This window comes from Festucalex cinctus, chromosome 9, assembly GCF_051991245.1.
Source record: "Festucalex cinctus isolate MCC-2025b chromosome 9, RoL_Fcin_1.0, whole genome shotgun sequence".
Classification (NCBI taxonomy): Eukaryota; Metazoa; Chordata; class Actinopteri; order Syngnathiformes; family Syngnathidae; genus Festucalex; species Festucalex cinctus.
This window is the reverse complement of record NC_135419.1, coordinates 9268438-9287708: the sequence shown is the minus strand read 5'-3', so window position 1 is coordinate 9287708 and position 19271 is coordinate 9268438. Positions and strand designations below refer to the sequence as shown.

The 19271-nt window shown below is 40.8% G+C and overlaps 1 protein-coding gene across 3 annotated transcripts in view; it reads right to left on the bottom strand.

Moving 5' to 3' along the window:
• Positions 1-869: 869 nt before the first annotated feature.
• The window catches only part of frmpd1b (FERM and PDZ domain containing 1b), a 30075-nt gene continuing 11673 nt past the window's right edge, over positions 870-19271 (bottom strand). Inside the window, exons 3-17 of one of the 3 annotated variants that reach the window (XM_077533027.1) lie at positions 18142-18252; positions 16897-17069; positions 14180-14282; positions 12250-12295; positions 11926-12030; positions 11087-11182; positions 10437-10562; positions 10201-10320; positions 9958-10091; positions 9697-9823; positions 9307-9399; positions 8091-8273; positions 7591-7792; positions 5701-6657; positions 870-5596 (exon numbers count right to left, since the gene is read on the bottom strand). In XM_077533027.1, the coding sequence (XP_077389153.1) occupies positions 3135-5596; positions 5701-6657; positions 7591-7792; positions 8091-8273; positions 9307-9399; positions 9697-9823; positions 9958-10091; positions 10201-10320; positions 10437-10562; positions 11087-11182; positions 11926-12030; positions 12250-12295; positions 14180-14282; positions 16897-17069; positions 18142-18248 (5034 nt within the window). In that variant the 5' untranslated portion in view covers positions 18249-18252 and the 3' untranslated portion in view covers positions 870-3134. Of the gene's footprint in view, positions 5597-5700; positions 6658-7590; positions 7793-8090; positions 8274-9306; positions 9400-9696; positions 9824-9957; positions 10092-10200; positions 10321-10436; positions 10563-11086; positions 11183-11925; positions 12031-12249; positions 12296-14179; positions 14283-16896; positions 17070-18141; positions 18253-19271 lie in introns of those variants that run through there. The other 2 variants (XM_077533028.1, XM_077533029.1) reach the window with 2 other exon arrangements.

The following is a 19271-nucleotide window of genomic DNA, read 5'->3' as shown; positions in this document are numbered from 1 at the left end:
TATTTTTGACACGTGCCTCGCTGCAGACTTTCTAGATTACTGAATCAAAAAGTCAGACAGATAAAGATCAGATTAAGGGCAATCTGACTTGGAGGGGCGACTTTGGCTCAGGCTGGAGGGCTGAGCTGCTGTGGTTACAAAGCTTCTCCGCTCAAGTGTTTCCTTTCATTGGGACAAAATTAAAAGCTCTGTGCTTTAAAGGAGTGTAGGCTCTACTACTGTAAGTGTTCTCAATCGACGACATGCATTCCCTGACCGCTACATTATATAAACAGTAAACACCCTCATAAGAAAAAGATATTTGCACAGTATATTGTGGTTGATTGTATGACTGCCACCACATGGCAACTGAGACAAACACAGGTGTGTCGAATTTTGGTTAACGTTTAGCTACAGGAATCTTTGGTAGGTTTACACCTGTCGCAATAATAAACGTTAATCAATACCTCTCTGCCAGCATCAATCAAAACAGAATAACCAATTCAAGAGAGGACTTGGGACAACAATATTTTGATATTGATCCAAAACTTAAAGGTCAACATGTCATTTATTCCCAAACACATTTCTTGGTACATCTGCATAATTGTGGGTACAGAAACACGGCTGCGGACGAAATGTACAACTATAACTCAGAAGGAGAACAAACAATGAGGGGAGACAGGCACTGGTTTTATGCTTGAGCCTGTTCGATGCAACAGCAGCACGCAAAAGATGTTGGCACGCAAATGGAGGTTTCTACCCAGCATTGGTGGATTTGACATGAACTGTCACCTGTCTTGTTTTTTCCAATTTGTATAATTTAGCATGTATTAGCTGACGTTGCCCCATGTGGTGTAAACAAGCAGATAAAGCTAACACTGACAACACAGTTATCAGCATGGAGTGTCTTTATATTGACAAATTCTGCCGCCATGCAACTTTGTTGAACGTTGCAAGTGATTGAGAGACACATTTCCAACAAAGAAAGCACTCATTATTTTTACATAATGCAGTTACCATTTTCAATGTTGGCACAAGACAAAAGGGAGTATAGAGAAATGAGGAGTTTGCATAGCCATAAACTAAGACATAAACATACATTTTGGACCTCGGTGTACAGCATTCGTCACTAGTGTACCCGAAAAAAGGAAAGCAAAGGGGGAGACAGTTGTGGTTAAGTGTTTTAAGACTTTGGATCATTGCTACATCAAACATCAACAGTCTCGTTTCTGATTTGCCAAAATAGTTCCACATAAATATGTTCCCTTATTTTACGCCATGGTCCTTACTCTCACATTTCCAGAAAATATATGCTGTCTTTATATACGTATATGCTGTCCTTTGGATGAAAACTACATTATAATACTGCATAATGCTTGAATGACGGGAGTGTTTCAAAGATGTTCAGTAAGGACAGAGGAAAGTGTAGAAAAAACACTTAACACAAGGTTATGTGTCTTATAAAAAGGTGCAATCTGTAACAGTCAGAAGTACGCTCCCTGATTTGTAATGGTGCTATCTAATCCAAGTTATATGTTACCGTTATGTTGGAAAAACAAAATCTTTAAAAAGGTGCAAATCTGCACATATAAAACAAATTGGTTTATTTTTGTGCATTTGTGATTGTTCTTAGTAAAATGCACTGCTATGTGTTATAATTAAAAAAGGGACAATTTACAGATTACACCTTGTGGAGTGGATGAATCAAAGTTAATATAATACTGTATTAAATACAAGGTAAAAAAAAAAAAAATCCAGTGACATCCATAATTTCATTTTTTTTTTTTACCACCAGAGACCTGAACATCACAGACCGTGGTGCAAATACTGTAAAAAATAAATACATAAATACATACATGGGCAATTCATCCTTACATACATACACAGGTTGTAATAAAATAAGAGAAATATAAGAGTTATAAAACTCATATGTACAAATGCATAGTCCATACGCACCCACAAAGAGACCAGGCAAAGTTTCCTCATTTAGGGTTTTGTGGGCTTTTGTGTTTCATGTAGATATGCGTGGTGTGCATGTGCATGGCACTTACTGTACATCAACAAAGGGTATATACCTCTACACTCTAAAAACAATTGGGTCAAAAATAACCCAATTATGGGTCAGAAGTGGACAGATCATCTACTTGGGTCAATTTGAACCAACTTTGAGTCAGAACTTGGGTCAAATCATCTAGTTGGGTCAATATGACCCACCTTTGGGTCAAAAATTGGGTCATTTTGTATAAAGCAACCCAGAGAGTTGGGTCAGATCCTCTAATTGGGTTAATTTGTCACAACTTTGGGTCAAAAATTGGGCCATTTTATGTAAAACAACCAAGAGAGTTGGGTTAGATCCTCTAGTTGGGTTAATTTGACTCAATTTTGGATAAAAAAATTTGGGTCATAATGTATAAAACAACCCAGAAAGTTGGGTCTGATCCTCTATTTGGGTTAATTGTCACAACATAGGGTCAATTATTTGTTTATAAAACAACCTAGAAATTTGGGTCAGATCATCCTTTACTTGGGTTAATTTGTCAAAACTTTGGGTCAAAAAAATTGGTCATTTTGTATAAAACAACCCATAAAGTTGGATCACATTCTCTACTTGGATCAATTTGACCCAACTTTGAGTCAGAACTTGGGATCAAATCATCTACATGGGTCAGTTTGACCTACCTCTGGGTCAAAAATTGGGTCATTTTGTATAAAACAACCCAGAAAGTTGATCAGATTCTAACCTTATTTTGACACAATTTGGGGTCAAAAATTGGGCTATTTTGTATAAAACAACCTAGAAATTTGGGTAAGATCATCCTCTACTTGGGTTAATTTGTCACAACTTTAGTAAAAAATAAATTTAAAAAAAAATCGGTCATTTTGTGTAAAACAACCCAGAAATTTGACCCAACTTTGGATCAAAATTTGGGTCAGTTTGTATAAAACAACCCATACTGTTGGGTCTGATCCTCTAACTGGGTTAATTTGACCCAATTTTGGGGAACAAAAATGGGTCATTTTGTATAAAACAACCCAAAAAATTGGGTCAAATTGACCCATGAAGTGTCCATTTTTGATCCATAATTGGGTTACTTTTCACCCCACTGTGTTTAGAGTGTAAATTCAGTGTCTTAACAGTCTGTCAGGTGAAAAGGTTAAAAGTTGAGGGGTACACCACTAGCAGTATCAGAGGAGACTAACGTAGGTGTCCGGAAGAGCTGCGTGAGCGCAAACACAGACGAGATGAGTACAGTGCAGCGTTTGGCAAGCAGCCTGACGCCATCACCTTCTCCTTGGCTCTGTCCAGACCCGCTAAGGCCCCCACTCTTGCCCCCAGCACCAGTTCCAGCTGTCTCAACAGCCCCAACAAATTCTCGGTACAGAGCCACGATTTCTTTCAACTTGTCCATAGGCTCCTGGCTGTCGTCGTCTAAGCTGGCGTTATGGCAGCTGTCACAGTCGGAGCACGGACTGGTTCGCATGCATGCTGCCGATAATTGCACCAACGCACCAAAGCTGTTCGATAAAGACCGGAGGGCTTCGTCAGGAGCCCAGCCTACGCGTGTGGCCCGCTGACACCCGGACGCCAATCGTCGAGCCTCTGCTTGTAGAAGACTCCTCTCAGCCTCTGTCATGCTGGCGGGACTGCATCCCGGACAACTTTGCGTAGTGTCGCCTTGACTTCTATTGTGATTGGGGTCGGGCTCTGCACCATCCTGCGTGTTCGTTTGCATCTGTTCCGGCAATGCCCTCTCCAAGACCAACAAAAGCTGATCGATATCTTGTCGCAGGGAGGCAAAACCTCCTTTCAGGCCACCGTAGTTCTTGTTGGTAAGGGAATGAAGGGGACCCCGGAGCGAGGTTGTCGGAGACACCGGACAGGAAACTAAGGGACTGAGTTCCGAGGAGGCAGTGGAGAAAGTAGAAAGCGGACGAGGGTTGTCTCTCAGCAGTGACAGGATATTGGGATTTGGAGGGGGTGTGGTGGGCGAAGGGACAGGAGGCGGCCGTGTCGTTTTTGGACGGGTGCGGCGGGAGAACTCGTAGACGGTCAGCTCCTCGTCAAAGCTGATGCCGTCCTCGTTGTCGCCGCTGAAACAGTTGGCGTAAACGGTACGGCAGCCACAGGCCTCCCGCTGCTGCGGAGGGGTGCCGTCCCCGGCGGAAGACGTCGGCGAGTCGCCACCGATCTGCATGTTGGATATGCCTCCGATTCCAACCGCAGAGTGGGTCCGCGACTGAGGCTGCTCTGATGAAACGTTGTGTGCACTGTTGCTTGCAAAATTGAGATTTGGATGTGACCCATTTGTCCCATTGACCTTTCTCAAGTATGAGCTTACTTCCTCTGCCTCCTTAATGGTAGCTATGACAACCTCAGCTCCATCCTCTAAAATATTCCCTCTCCCACCTGATTTTGAAGCTACCGTTTCTTTATCCTTCACAGGAGTCTTGTTTGTATCAGACAACCCACTTGCTACAGACAAACCAGAGCCAAAGCCAGATGTATCACCATTGATTGAGTTGGTAGAAGGGTAGTCCAGAGTCCCTAAAATCTCCTGTGACCGGGTCATGTACCAGGGAAGCGCTTGAATCTTCCCTCTAAGAGCCGAGGCAGATAGTCTGCCTCCGAGGCTAGAAGAGCTACTCCTAAGATCTGAGCCAGACCCGGATCGTCGCTCGTCTCTATTTTCGTGGCTAATAACAGCTTTGGAGCTGTTGGACGTGAGGGAGGTGGCAATTGATGCATCTGCGTTTTTGGGCGACAGGCTCTCGTGGCTCACAGAGACCCTTCTTGGTCCTGATTGGACGCTGCCGTTGCGGCTGCTCCATGGATGGATACCATTTGGTGGACTTGCGCTGTCTTTAAAGATGCTTTTGCTCGGGTCTGTTGGAGAGACTGGGGAGCTAGCAACTAATGTTAAAGGATGGAGAATTTTTGGCGAAGTGGATTTTGGTGGAACTGGAGGGGGAGCAGATAACTTGGAACCTGAATTTGAGCGAGGGATATTTGGTGAATTTTGTGGGTTTTTCATAGTGCCATGACTTTTTGTCACTTCAGAGGAGTCCTTTTTGTCAGGAATGTATGGTTTGTCTTTGGAAACGACATTTTGCCCGTTTTCTTTCGGCCTATTCGCCTGTTCGTCCCTTGTTTGCAGTGCGGTGACCGGTAACGGTTGCTTGTTACATCGCACGGCAGTGATGAGTGGCGTCGAGAGAGGCAACCCTCCTGTGCCGTATGTGACCGACTTAAACTCCATAGTCTCCGGCTCCATTTCCAGGAGGTCAGACGATAGACGTCCGCAGGCATCTCCATTACAGTGGGCATATGATTTCCCGTGCTTCGGAGACTTTGGGGGAATGATCTGAGGTTTGGGAGGCAGCTGGGGTTTAGGTGCCAATGGTGGTTTAACCTTAACTTCAGGTTTCTCTGCAGGATGTGGTTTACTAACAAGGTTGTTGACAGTATTCGTGGAATGTTTAAGCTCCTCTACTTTCTTGACTTTAGGTTGTACTTTATTGAAAACGGGTGAAGATGGTTCTTTTCCCAAAGGAGCTGGAAGAGAATTCCAAGTTCCACTCAACCGGTTAGCATTCCGCCGATCCGCAAGCTCCACATCTGCAAGAGAGAGGAAATTATTATTTAAAAGTGCCAATAATTGCATATATATTTTCCAATCATGTTTGGACTAGTTTTGGAATTTTCATTATAGGTGAACAAACCTGAGAGATCTGGAACTGGCGGAGTGAATCTCTCCTGTGCATCAAAAAACTCCTCCTCAGACTCTGACGCATTCTCTTTGACCAAAAGAGCTGCTTTAGGGTTTGGGGAAGAAGTTTGGAAAAGAGACTCTTCATCCTTGGAGAGGCGCTGCTCAGCTTGTCCTGCTTTGTGACCTGGTATGGAACTGGTTCGTATTGGTACTTTAGGAGGGGTCTTCTTCTTCTTTCTCTTAATGGGTGCTCTCTCGAATGGTATGCTGTCAATCATTCTTAAATCTCTCGAACTGGGGATCTTCGAAATGCGTCTTAGTACTTCCATTCCCCGCTCTTCCTCCTCCTCTTCCTCCTCTTCGTCATCACTCGTAGCCCCCGATGGGCTTGAGAGGAAATCAGCTTTAGATAGTTCAGCAAAACAAAGGCAAGAGTTGTCACTGACTCTGTAGTTGAGATTGGTTGGTCTTGACGGTCCCTGGAGGCGTTTTGGTTCCAGAAGGTAGGGCTGATGAACATCCAAAGTTTGAGGATTGTCTCTCGTGAATGATGCATCGAGACGAGGGAGAGCTTTGACTGAAGTACTGCTCTCCTCTAGGGCAGCACTCAAGGAGCTGCTAGACAGGCTAGAAAAGCTGCTGGTCACCCGTAGATCCGTGTGGTACCAAGTGGTCTCTGGCTTCAGTTCCTCATTCATCACTTTACGCAGACCGCTTCCCGAAGCGCCTCGTTCCTCTTCACCCTCGTATTCTTTACCTTCTGTTGTCACTATTATCTTCACTTCCTGTTTGCCTTTTTGCTCCTCCCTCTCTTGTCTCTCTTCCTCTTTCCTCTTTTCTTCCTCCTCCCTCCGTCTTTCCTCCCAGTCCTGACTTGCCGGGTCATGGTGTTTGTAATTCTGAGAGTCCATTGGATCATCCTCATCTGTCGATTGATCCGAGTCACTACAGCAGCGAGACACATAACCTAACACGATAAACAATATGTTAGGCAAATATTGTTTCAGTTCATCATTATATAACCATGAGTGGATTTCCTATCTGGACTAGAGCTGTCAAAATTAATCGACTAATTGACAAGTAATCGATTATCAAAGCAATCAATTATTTTAATAATCGAGTAGTCGTTTGGCGCCATTCTTTAATTGAAAATTGTCGAAATCCTCTTATTTCAACATATCAACTGTAATTGTACACTGATATTTGTAGTTCTTCATGAAAAAAGACTAAAAAAAAAAAAGATTATCTTCTGTGTTTTAATCAAAATAAGACATTTGCAAACATCTGTTTTCACTTTGGAAAACAATGACTGAACTGATAACATAGTACAACATCAATCCCCCTTTTTTTAAACTCATTCACTCCCAGCCATTTTCACTGAAGCAACCCCCTTCGCTTCCGGCTGTTTTACTGGATTTTGAGTGATTTTGCAAGGCTCACAAGAATATTGTGTTAACGTATAAATACGTCTTTGGTACACTTAAAACATTTAAAATAGTACGTATTTATACATTTTTGGGAGCAAATTAGTTAATTACTACTATATGAATACAAAATACAAAATAACAACCAACCACTGGTTAATAAACTGTAATCAAGGAAAAAATCTTTTGTAATACTTTAATGCAAAGTGAAAAGGAATTTGATCAGTCGATTAATTGAATAATCAATTCTAAAAATATTTGATAGTGACAGCACTAATCTGTACCCACACTGTGGTGGCAAACATCAACGTGATGGAAATATGTGGGTCATTCTAGAATTGAAAAACAGACAACCATCATCAGTACACTTGGATTATTTGAAATATAATTTGGGGACAGTAAATGAACTTCAATTCTGGAATGAGCCACGTATCAAAATGGTCAGAGAGTAATTACTTAAAACAGTTTTTGCTCACTTGATAGGGATTCATAGCACACGCCCTCTACTACGGTGAACTTCTCACACACACCTTCTTCAGCAGCAATGCGGTGCACCCTCACTTTGGGGCGCCCCATTCGGAAGACATTGAGGCTCGGATCCACCAGGAGTTTGCAGTACCCTCCCAGCAGACACGCTAGGTCTTTGGCTGCCAGAGAGTCCATCAGTAAGGCAAATGGCTGAGAGATGGAGGGCATTGTAGAAGATAGTGTAAAGCGGAAGTGATTGAAGCCAGAGGGTGAGGGAGAAAAGGCAACGGAGTGGGACAAAGGGGGAGAGAGAGTAACATTTGAGTCCAGTGAATTAATCTTATGGTGCTCATACACACTCCCTTAGGCTACTTGGGTGTCACAGTAGGCACGCTTGACCTATATTTGCTCCAGCATCAATTATCTAATCCGTGTCAGCGTAAAAGTGCTTCCTTTGATATGAAAAATAGTGCCAAGTATCTCAGTAACCATTTGCAACTTAACATACCTTCATGTCGTGCAGTGAAATGCGCAGTAGGCTGAATTTGTCCGACTCCGAAAGCAACTCCACGCGGCTGATGCTGCTAAATTCAACCAACGTCGAGATGACGTTGAGCTTGTGGTTGATGACCTGACTCATGCCGTACTTGGCTCCCACCAACAGGCTGACCAACACCTCCCGTTCTTGAAGCTGGGTGTTGATGAGATAGAAAAAAATCAGCACAGCAGATACCGAAAGAAGGTAAACAAAAGGTTCCCTCGCTATTTTGACGGTTCATCTGTGCCCCCACTAGTCTGATTAATATTGTAATTAATGTTATATTTGTGGAATATGTATAAAGTAGCAAAATCTACCCGTTTTTTATGCATCTCAGGGGGCGGCCATTTTACCACTTGCTGTTGACTGGAAATGACGTCACAATTGCTCAATGCTTAGATAGCGCCCAATCACAGCCCAGCTTGTGAACATCACATGACCAAACTCAGAAAACAATATGGTCTATGTGCACCCACTATTCTGAAATGGCATTCTGATTAAAATTGTGTTTGTGGTTTCAGCAGGAAAATACACCCAATTTATCCATCACAGGGGGCGGCCATTTTGAAACTTGCTGTTGACTGAAATTTGACATCATTGTTGCTCAGGGCTGGTTGTTATCTGAGCCCTGACCCAATGTAACAGCAAATGGCAAAATGGCCGCCCTCTGAGATGGATAAAACCGGATGGATGTTGCTGTTTAATTCATACTCCAGAAACACAATATTAATCACAATGTCGTATTCTAGACTACTGGGGGTGCATACAACAAAATATTGTAAAGAAATGTTTTCTTTGCTATCATTTTATATGAGTTTTTTGCCTCAGTGTAGTACCTCTTTGTGCCTCTAGGTCCCTAACTAAGCTGCAGTAATAGTCGTTCCCACAAACCAGAAACAAATACATTTTATGCCTGTCAGTATTGTTTTATGCTCTCTTTTTAATGTATGTTGCTGCTCCACGTGTTGAACAAACAGTTGTTTGAAGGTTTCAAATGATTGTAACATATATGCTAATTTTCATTAGCCTAGCTAGCCTAATTTTTCATTACAAGTTAGCATTAAGAATGGGGACTCTTGTTAAACGAAATGATATGGTTTAGTTGAACATTGGTGTTTAAATATACAACATGTCATCCTCTTTTGATCAAACTAGCAAAATATGTCTGGGTCTTAATCAGACTTACCATCATGGTAGCTGAGTAGGATCTTCCCCCATAAGAAACGAGCTCTCCCAGTTGAGTGAGGTAGGCCAGCCGAGCCTGGGAAGCAGATATCACCTAAAACGACATAGAGGAACAAAAAACAACAGTGGGATGAGAAAACACAATGGAATACAGTCAGTCAGAGTAATAATGATAATAAAAAAAAGAAACATTTTCTGTCCTCCACTCTTTTTTTACCAAGCTACACATACCCCATAATGTGCCCTTACTACTCAAGCTGTCAGTCCATATATCACTTTAAAACCACAAGAGAATTAGCTCTGAGCCAAACCTACAACCGCAATTGAACTCTTATTAGCCATCATTTTTACACTCTACTATATCCTCAGGCCCCTCAGGTAAAACGTTTACCTTCTGGCGAGGCTCTAACAGAGACTGGATTTTTTTCAGGTGGTAGCTGATTGCTTTCCTCAGGTCCTTCTCCCTCATGTTGCTCAAGAGTGTGGGAGAAATGAAGCTGTCAAGGCCAAACTCCTTCCTGTCATCAAATTACAGTAAAGGACATTTTAGGTTCATGCTGGAATGTCACGCAAAATCCCAAATTTTCCACAAGTAATGTATATTGGCTTGAAATGTTTTCTATCACTTTGAACCATGCACATTAGCACTCACGTAATGGCTTTGATGGACGTCCTGGTCAGCCCGCAGCTATCCAGCCTCTCGTGCATGTGCAGGGCAGCGAGGCGGAGTGCAGTGTTACACTTCATTTCTACAGCAAAGCGCTCCTGTAGTACATCGCCAACGCTCTGGAAGCACAAACGGCAGAAAACGTGTGGAAAGTTTATGCGTGCAAGACGAAACAAGCACTTGTACGTGTGTACTTGAACATAAAAGTAGCAGCCATGCTGCTCCAACCTGTAAAAATAGGTACTCAAAGGCAAAGGCGTCCTCCTGTTGCATGTCCGCGGGATCTCTGGGAATGAAACACACCCGGAACAGACATCTGTAATCATGGGAATCTTTTTTTTGCACCACCTGAAAAACATATGAACATCAAAGCAAACGTTAACGCAAGTTTCAAAAGTCAAAACAACAACATCCTACATCCATTTGATTTTTTTGGGGGGGACATGTTACATGTGTTTTCTTACTTTCTGTATAAGCTCATCTTCATGCAGCAGCAGTAGTTTGGTGATGCTGTACTGTTGCTCTAGCACCAGGGCAAAGTATTCAATAACCCGGATGGATAGTTTATCCTTCAGAGTCAGAACAATATCCTGGAATGGTGAAAAAACAACAGTTGAGACCCCCTTAAACAAACATAATTCAACCTAGTCTGCTGATGGCAGATGGTCACTCCAAATTGTCTCACTCACTTTTCCTCCCTGTGGCGAGGAAAAGGAGCCATAAAACACAAATCCTGCTCTACCCAAAATAGAGTTGTTGTTTTTTTTAACGGTACACTTACAAATATCCAATGAGTTACATCACAGCTTTACCTCTATTCCAACACCAGTTATTCTTACATTAACCTCACCAACTGGAACATTCTCCCCCGCTTTCCCCCCTTTCATAGCCATCAAATTAATTGCTTTTTACTATCACACCATTGGAGTGCAGCAACCCACTTCCCACACTCATGCTCTTGAGCAATCACGGAATGTCAGGCAGTGTGAAAATGACAAAATACAGTACTCAAACTTGAGTCTCAATTAAGGATTTTATTTTATTTATTTTATTTTTTTTTAGCAGAGATGCAACCCTTTAATTTCCATGTCCTTTTCACATGTAAAGTATATACCTTGACTGTTGTGGTGTGGTCAAATTTGAAGGCCTTGGTCTGTCCATTCTCTAAATAGACTTTTAGAACGTTAGGCAGGAAGAGAAGAGAGTTTCCCTGATGGAGAGAATAAAAAAAGTACATAACAATGCAGAAATGTACAACTGATACCTCTAATGTACGTATAACATGGAATAATTGCTGTCCATTACAAAGCGTTCTAAATTATTATTATTATTATTATTAATTTAAGTCTCTGGGCTGATTGAAGAACAGCAGCAAGATCTATGTGAGTGTCTCAGAAGTGAAATATACCCACAGTAAGTGCATTAATTATGCTACATTCATTTGTCATCCTATATGCAGCCATTTATCTGTCACGTTTACCATTTGTCATTTTAATATTGTAAAACTGAGCGAATAAGAAACTGGGAAGCAAGAATTGAAATGACATAGTCCCACTTTGTTTGAACCTCTTTGCTGAATTAATTAAGGCAGTGGAGTTGGGAAAAAATATATCAGATTTAGATGAAACAAGAGCGGACAACATTTGCAACTTAATTGAATATGAATGAGGCAAAGCCCTGCGGTCTGGCAGAGCTTCAAATATTTCATCATCATTAAGGTAGTAAATTGGATTAGGTTGCTATAGATTATTGGATGGTAAGAGGACATACAATATACAGTATGGATGATGAGCAAGTTTAAGTTGACTGAAGCTTATTATAGATCATAGATGAGTTTACAGTATATCATTTACTTGATGCTCTGCGCTTTAAATTGCCACACGGTGACAAATAAAGTTTTAAAAATTTGAATTGACTTGGTACATAAATCCATGTGGATTGAAATGTTCTCACCTGAGCGTGCCCATTGACCACCACCTCTTCTGCAAAGCGCACTTTAACTGGATTACTCCTCAGACGGGCTCTCTTCTCTGCTGACATGATGGATGATTTGGGATTCTGCGACACACATACACACAAATGACGCGTCCTTGTGTGGGCGGAAACACAATAGCAGAACTCAAACTCAAAAGGCTGACGTGCTTTTTGTACACTTTGTAATCTGGACATATAATACTTGAGGCTGCATGCTTGAAATACAGTACAGGGAGATGTTGGTATGACACTCTTAGTGAAGGCGTGCTGAGGGAAGTTCATCAATGTCTTCTTTGTACTCACAGTCATGTGCCGGAGGATCGTCACGGTTATGCAGTCCTCCAAGTCCCTGTGCAGAAAAAACAAACAACACACAGATCATATTCTTGTTGCAGCTACTTTCCCCAACAAGCTTTGCCCCAAACCTGCTAACTATTCTCACACCCTCCCACATGCATCAACCATAACATACTCCGAAACAGTGAAGATTTTCTAATGACACAGCTTTTTTACTAGATGGGCCACATGCATATGGTGGCACAACACGTAGCCTGGTTAGTGGAAACATTAATTGATCTGATCTGGTGGTTTAATTAGAGGACATGTAATACAGTCAATCATAAACAAAGCAAAAAAACAAAATGACTAAGGAATAGCTTGTAACTAAAATTCTAAAGTAGTAGGTCGTTGTACTCATAAGTCAAGATCCTAACTTGGACATGGCGACACTATCATGTCAAAGCCATGAAAGGCAGAACAGAACAGAGCAACAATGTTAGCATAGATTAGCGTTAGCTAAGAGTGTTACCAACATTAGTTTTTTTATATGAATGCTAGTTAATACTGGTTCAGCTAAGTTGTTGACAGGTGTATTTCAGTAGTCTGGGGATAAAATGCTGCCTTTACCAATGACAATGCAATGGACTCTCTTCAGGTGCTCACTTCAAATGTGTATTAGCATTAGCTTATAATAAACAACATGGTGAAGATAAGGGTGGGGTTGTGTTCGAGAATGTGTTCATGCGGCACGAAAAAGGTTTGATTTTCTAGTGCAGTCTTGTTTTCTACACTTTGGTCTGGTCTCTGCTTTTCCTAGTAGAAGCCAACAGCCAGCCAGCCACTATGGACACTCGCAATCGAGCGAGGATGAGGTGCAGACAACAAATTGGGGGCAGGAATGCACCTGTAATTTGCAGCCCACTGTTTGTCATCGTAATGAATATGCTGCAACGATTTTCCCATAACTATCACAGCCATGTAACTACATGGGACGTGTATTATAGAAATATATCTCTTCTTTAAAGCAACTTAAAATGCAAACAGGTGGCCTTCAAAAGTGATTGGGGCAGGGCATCAAAAGAATGTGAAGTGGAAAGGGTTGTAATATTTTTGTAGAGTTTTCATTCTAGTTTTTTTTTTCTAATGCCATTTTGATTTTTTGTTATCAGTTTAAATCAGTTTTAGAGTGGATTTGTTCTTTTTTTTTTAAATGCTTTGTTTTAACTTTTATTAGTTTTAGTATTAGTTTTAGTCTTTCTCTTATATAGAGTACTGTATTTGTCAAAGTATAACGACTGTTCGATCTACTTTCTTCTGTAGAACCGTACAGTAATGCCAAAATTGTTTAAAGCGATACCTGAACTCTCATCTATGAAATTTACTGACAAAGACAAAAGCAAATTGTGTACTTTTTGCTAGTATTTTTTTTTTTTTGCTAGAATTGTGTTTCAGTAAGTTATCTCTTCTCTTTTTTTATTTTTTTTAAAGCACTCTGGTTTTTTTTTTCCTTCTTGAATGATAATGTGCTGTGATTCTGTCATGGGGTCATTGTGCTATGATGTTGGTGTATTATGCTTATGCAACTATTAGCTTATGTAGATTAGGGGATCATTGTGTTATGGATGTATTATGCTTATACAGTTACTGATGATGATGTGGTCAGTTGCTATTTTCCTATCTTAGTTTGTCCAGTCACTCTTATTTTATCCGATAGGCCTTTATTCTGCCATAGAATTGTGCATTTCCCTAGCGAGAGTTACTGAATGATTTGTGAGCCGTCCAGGTTTTCTATCCCTGTTGTCCCATGCAAATTTTCTTCCATGCAAGCGTTTCTGTTATTAGGCCTACTTCGTATTTTTTTGTGTACAAAACTCTATTTCCCAACTCCCGTATCTTGTCCTAAATCCGCAACTCATGTGACAATGTTTATGTTGCTCGTCTCTGCAATTCTCACCTTAAGATGTTTTCCACTTGATCACCGTTCAAATCCTCCAGCACCGTATCATTGATCTGCAAAACTTGGTCCCCTGGGTAGAGTATCCCATCTGCAGGACTCCCTACATACACATACACATACACACAAACCTAATCAAAAACGTGTGTGCTTGCATAAAACAATCCGGGCTGCATATGTGGGCTAGTAGCTACTTTTAGTACAGATTAAAGTAGATCTATACACACAGACAAAGACGCACACACAAAATGACACATTATGTTATTCAACATGGCTGACTCAACAGCTCTCCAGGACGTGAGGGGTTACAGTTATTCTGGGTCTCTTCCAACTCGGCTCCACACGGCTTTCTCTCGTTTTATTTATACTCATTTGTCTTCAGGCAAGCGAGCACGACTGCGGCGCAGCAGTTTGGGCTTACGCTTCCGAACGCACGCTCGCTACACAAAAACAAATGGGAGACCACATATGCGTAAATGCACACGCCCACGCACTCCTTTCGCACGCCCCATCTGCCCGGCAAAGCCCCGTCTGCCCGAGAGATGCATGCAGTTGTGTACACGCACGCGTTGGCACACATTCAGGCTCACTCATGCCGCACAAGAGTTCACCCCTCCCCCGTCGAGCTTACGTGTCACTTCAGCTAATATCCTGATCTTTGCAGTTTTTTTAAGACCCCTCCCTTCCTCTTTGTTTTGCCATGCGTCAAACTAATCCACAAATGTCCCCAAAAAGATGTTAGCCACAGCCGCACCAATATCACACTATTTCCTCACTTTTCGCCAAGATCTCATGTTTAGTTCTATACCCCTTTTTGTGTCAGTTAGTTACCATTTTCATTGGGCAACGGACCATATTTGGTAATGTCAGTGGTGAGGTTTAAGTGGTAGGAAGGCCTTCTTTGCTGGCCTACACACTATAAGAAGCATTTAGGCACATTGGCTGCATAAATTGTAATATTTGTTCCATGAAATTGTATTTGTTTATTCCCAACGGTCCATTCCAGGGTGTCCAAAACTTTTCATTTGAGGGCCGCATACAGAAAAACAGAATTATACAAGGGCTGCTCTGTCTTGATTATAATTTATTCAACACACTGAAATCAGTAAGTCAAGCAATTAGCTCTTGTTTATATTTTGTAGCTATTTTTTAAACGCTGCTACATAGCAGCTGTCATTTAAAGGTGATAAGGCAAATAATTTTGGATTTTTCAGATTTTTGGGTGGCCTCAGCTCTCTATCACTTGACTATCATTCAAGTGGAAGGCAACTCCCCAAAAATTTCTTGACCATATTATGTTTTATGCAGCCTCACTAGTCTAAATATGCTATTCTGGTTAATATTGTGTTAGTGGAATATGAGCTAAGTAGCAAAATCCAGCCGTTTTTATCAATATCAGAAGGCGGCCATTTTGCCACTTGCAGTCGAGTGAAGTTGACATCACGGTTGCTCACGTTTCAGGTAGCAATCACAGCTCAGTTTCAGAAAACAGGTGAGGTGTGATTGGTCGTTGCCTGAGCCCTGAGCAACTGTGATGTCATCTTCAGTCGACAGCAAGTGGCAAAATGGCCACCCCTTGAGCTGGATAAAAATGGCTGGATTTTGCTGCATAACTTATATTCTACAAATGTAATATTAATCAGAATTTCATGTTTAGACTAGTGAGGTCACATATAACATATTGTCAAGAAATATTTAAGGACTTCCTCTTTAAGAATCAAAACAAGAGAAAATTGTAGTAAGATGGCAATTTTGAAAACAGTTAGTTGAGGATCATTAATGTTGACAAATCTGACCTTGACACAGAGCAGATGGTGGAAGAAACAATTTCTGCCTTCTAAAATTGAATTATCTTTATTTATTCACATTGTTATTATTCTAGTCGTAGACAGTTCATTATTATCTTTGCATATCTAGATAATTGCTACAATTTAGTGACACCTGTTTTTCCACACCTCCCTTTCTCACTATGCCGACCTCCACCAAAGATTATGTTAGTTATTTTATAGTTTATTTTAGTTATTTCGTTAAAAAATAAAATAAAAATGAAAATGCTTTTTAAAAAAGAAAACTAACTGAAACTTCATTTTACAATTTAAAAAAAAGTGCCTGATAACAAAAGTTAAAATAAATTAGCAACGGGACGCTTTCTTTATCCAATTAAATTACAGCTCACTGGCTCTTGATGATGTCAGCATTTTTCTGTCCCCTGATTGGTTGGTCTGAGCAAAACTTGTCTCGTCACCCCAATGAGTATTATAACAATCATTATCATCATCACTATTATACGTGGATAACAATCTCATGTTTTTTTGTATTTTTCAAGTCCTAAAATGATAACGAACTTGCCACTTAGTCAATGAACTGTCTCGGGTTGAAGTGTATTACAGTGAGTTTATAGAGAGTTTACTTGGGACATCAATTAACATCTTGTACACCGAGCCACAGATCCAAGTAATACATCAGCATTTCTTTGTTTTACTTTCTTAAAAGCTGGCTAACGAAAAAGTGATTGAGTTTATAAAGCGTGAGCAGGTGTCGGTTGTTGTTCAGGCGGGCCCGCTGGCACCGAGCCCGGCAGCCTGAATGCCAAAAGAGTCAACGTGTGCGTACATGGGTGTATGAGAGAGAGGGAGAGAGGTGGTGAAGTGTTACATAAAGCAGGTGGCCATTTAGAGAGACCAATGTGGACACACTCTTTAGCACACTCCATATACCTGTGGCCACATCCCTGACCAGCAGGGGTGTGTTTGTGGTGAGGGCGAATCCATGTCCGGTACTTCGGTCCAGCACAGGATCTCGGGTGATCTGCAGCGACAGCTTGGCTTGGTAATTCTGATTGGACAGGCTGTTGGAACGTTGAGGCCTCCCATCGCCTAGCAACCGCTCTCTGAGGGGGTCAAAGGGGGTGAGAAGTTACATGAGGGAAGCTGTGACATAACACGGAGACTTTTGGGGCAGAGACTAGTGTTAATTTTATCAGCCATTTTTAAATTTCGTCTCAGTTTTAGTCCAGTTTCAGTCACGCTTATTAGTTTTTAACATAGTCAACCTCATTCCGTTTTTTAAAGTCCATTTTTAGTCGACAATAAATCTAGTATTTTACTTTTTATTTTAGTCCAAGAAAATGTCATTTTATTCATCTAGTTTTAGTCAACAAAAGCTGCTAACATTTTAGTTTAGTTATAGTCAGGACACTCATTTTACCCATGTATATTTTTTTGTCAGCAGATTATTTTGAACATTTCAGATCTAAAACTATTTTACATAAAATTTCCTCTCATTTTTTTGATGAACAACAACTTCACACACAATTATAGTATAACAAGTGGCTACTATGGCTGCATGCTATGAGCTAGTAAATTATCCAGCATTAGTTAGCGTTCAGATTAACATTATTGTTGGAACGTTATAGCCGTTGGATTAATGTTACATTATAACTATAATTTACTTCTTTTTTTTTTTTTAACCATTTGCCATGAATCCACTTCCTGCTGTCCTATGTGTTTGTGCACTCGCTGCAGATTTGAAAGGGGGTGTGTCACATGACAGTGTCACAGTGACAGATTATCAGAGACAAGATTTTACTAAATCATAAAATTTTCGTCTCGTTTTTGTTCATAAACTAAAATGTCCATAGATTTTAGTGCATTTTTTATTAAGTGAAGTATATTTTCATCTCGTCTTCATTAGTCGACAAAAATGCAGAATGATTTAATCACAGTTATTGTTTATGAATGAGGATTTTAGTCTAGTATAGTCTAGTTTTAGTCTGGTGAAAAATGTGTGTTGACGAAATAATTTTTGTTTAGTTTTTGTTGACAAAATTAACACTATCAGGGACTAAGGAGGACAATGTTACTGCACATTCGAGCTATCATTAACGACAGGCGTGTTTTGGCCTGAAATCAGTAAGCGCTCCCTTTCCATTTCTTTTTTTTTTTTCCATTTCCAAGTTGTACCTGCTCAGTGATTCTCGAGTGCGACGTATTATGGTTCCCACCACCTGCTGAACCCGGCTCGCTCTCCGAGCTGGAGACCTGCTCCGACACCGCTCCTTCTCCTCCATTTATCTAAAGAGATATAGATAAGGAAGGGGTTTATTTCAGACGCTGAGATTACAGAAGCAGAACAAAGCGTATGAAAGGAAATAGCTTTGTAAGAAAAAAAATCAGAGCGCATAATCACAATCTCATCCTCTTTGATTTTCTAAGACGTGTGTATTGTCGCCCTTGTGTGATGATGACTAATCAGACATGCGACCAGTCTGGAGTGCAACACAGAATGAAGTAGACAAGAGGGAGGAGGGAGCACCGATTCCATGACCTGAAGACCCGGTGAAACGCAAGAATAAAAAATAGCTGCAAAATAGCTCACAATCATGCTTCAATCCACATATTAAGCAGGATTCTGCAGTCACGCACTTCTTGTTTTGCTGTTCTTGAAACAAGCACGTCAGGACATAATGAAGGACAGAGAAGGCCTCAGTGAAACCACGAGGAAGCAAAAGCAGGTTATAACCTTAATTTGGAAAGGAGTTCCCCACAGTTTTATGTTTTTTGCAGATTCATCTAAAAATATGCTCTTAGAAATCTAACACACACACATGTAGTTTTATGTGTGTGCTTTTTGTGTTCGAAGTATGGTTGAAAGGCATTTCCAGAGCAAGAATGTGTCGAAATCAAACCTCATTGTGGTTTTGAAGATGTGAAACAGATTTGGTGCTTTTGTTTTTCATCTTCCGACAGATACTCGTTTTGTTTGAAATGCACTTTCGCTCTCTGTGTTTTTGTTTTCCACAAATATTATTTTGCTCGAGTCCTGTCATACAAGCTTCCCCTACTGGAAGGGATTAGTTAAAATATTTGACCCCAGAAGATAAGAAAGCAGAGGACATTGTTTGTCGCATTTTTGGGTTTTTTTTGTGTTATGAAACAATCCTTGTCTGAAAACATTCTAATATGCGCATGCCTGGCCAGCAGAACCATTTGTTCAAACGCTCAGATCTTATCAGATGCTAACATAGCAACACTGTGCCAAAATCAGGTACAATTGGTGACTAACGCTAAAAAAAATAAAAAATAAAAAATAA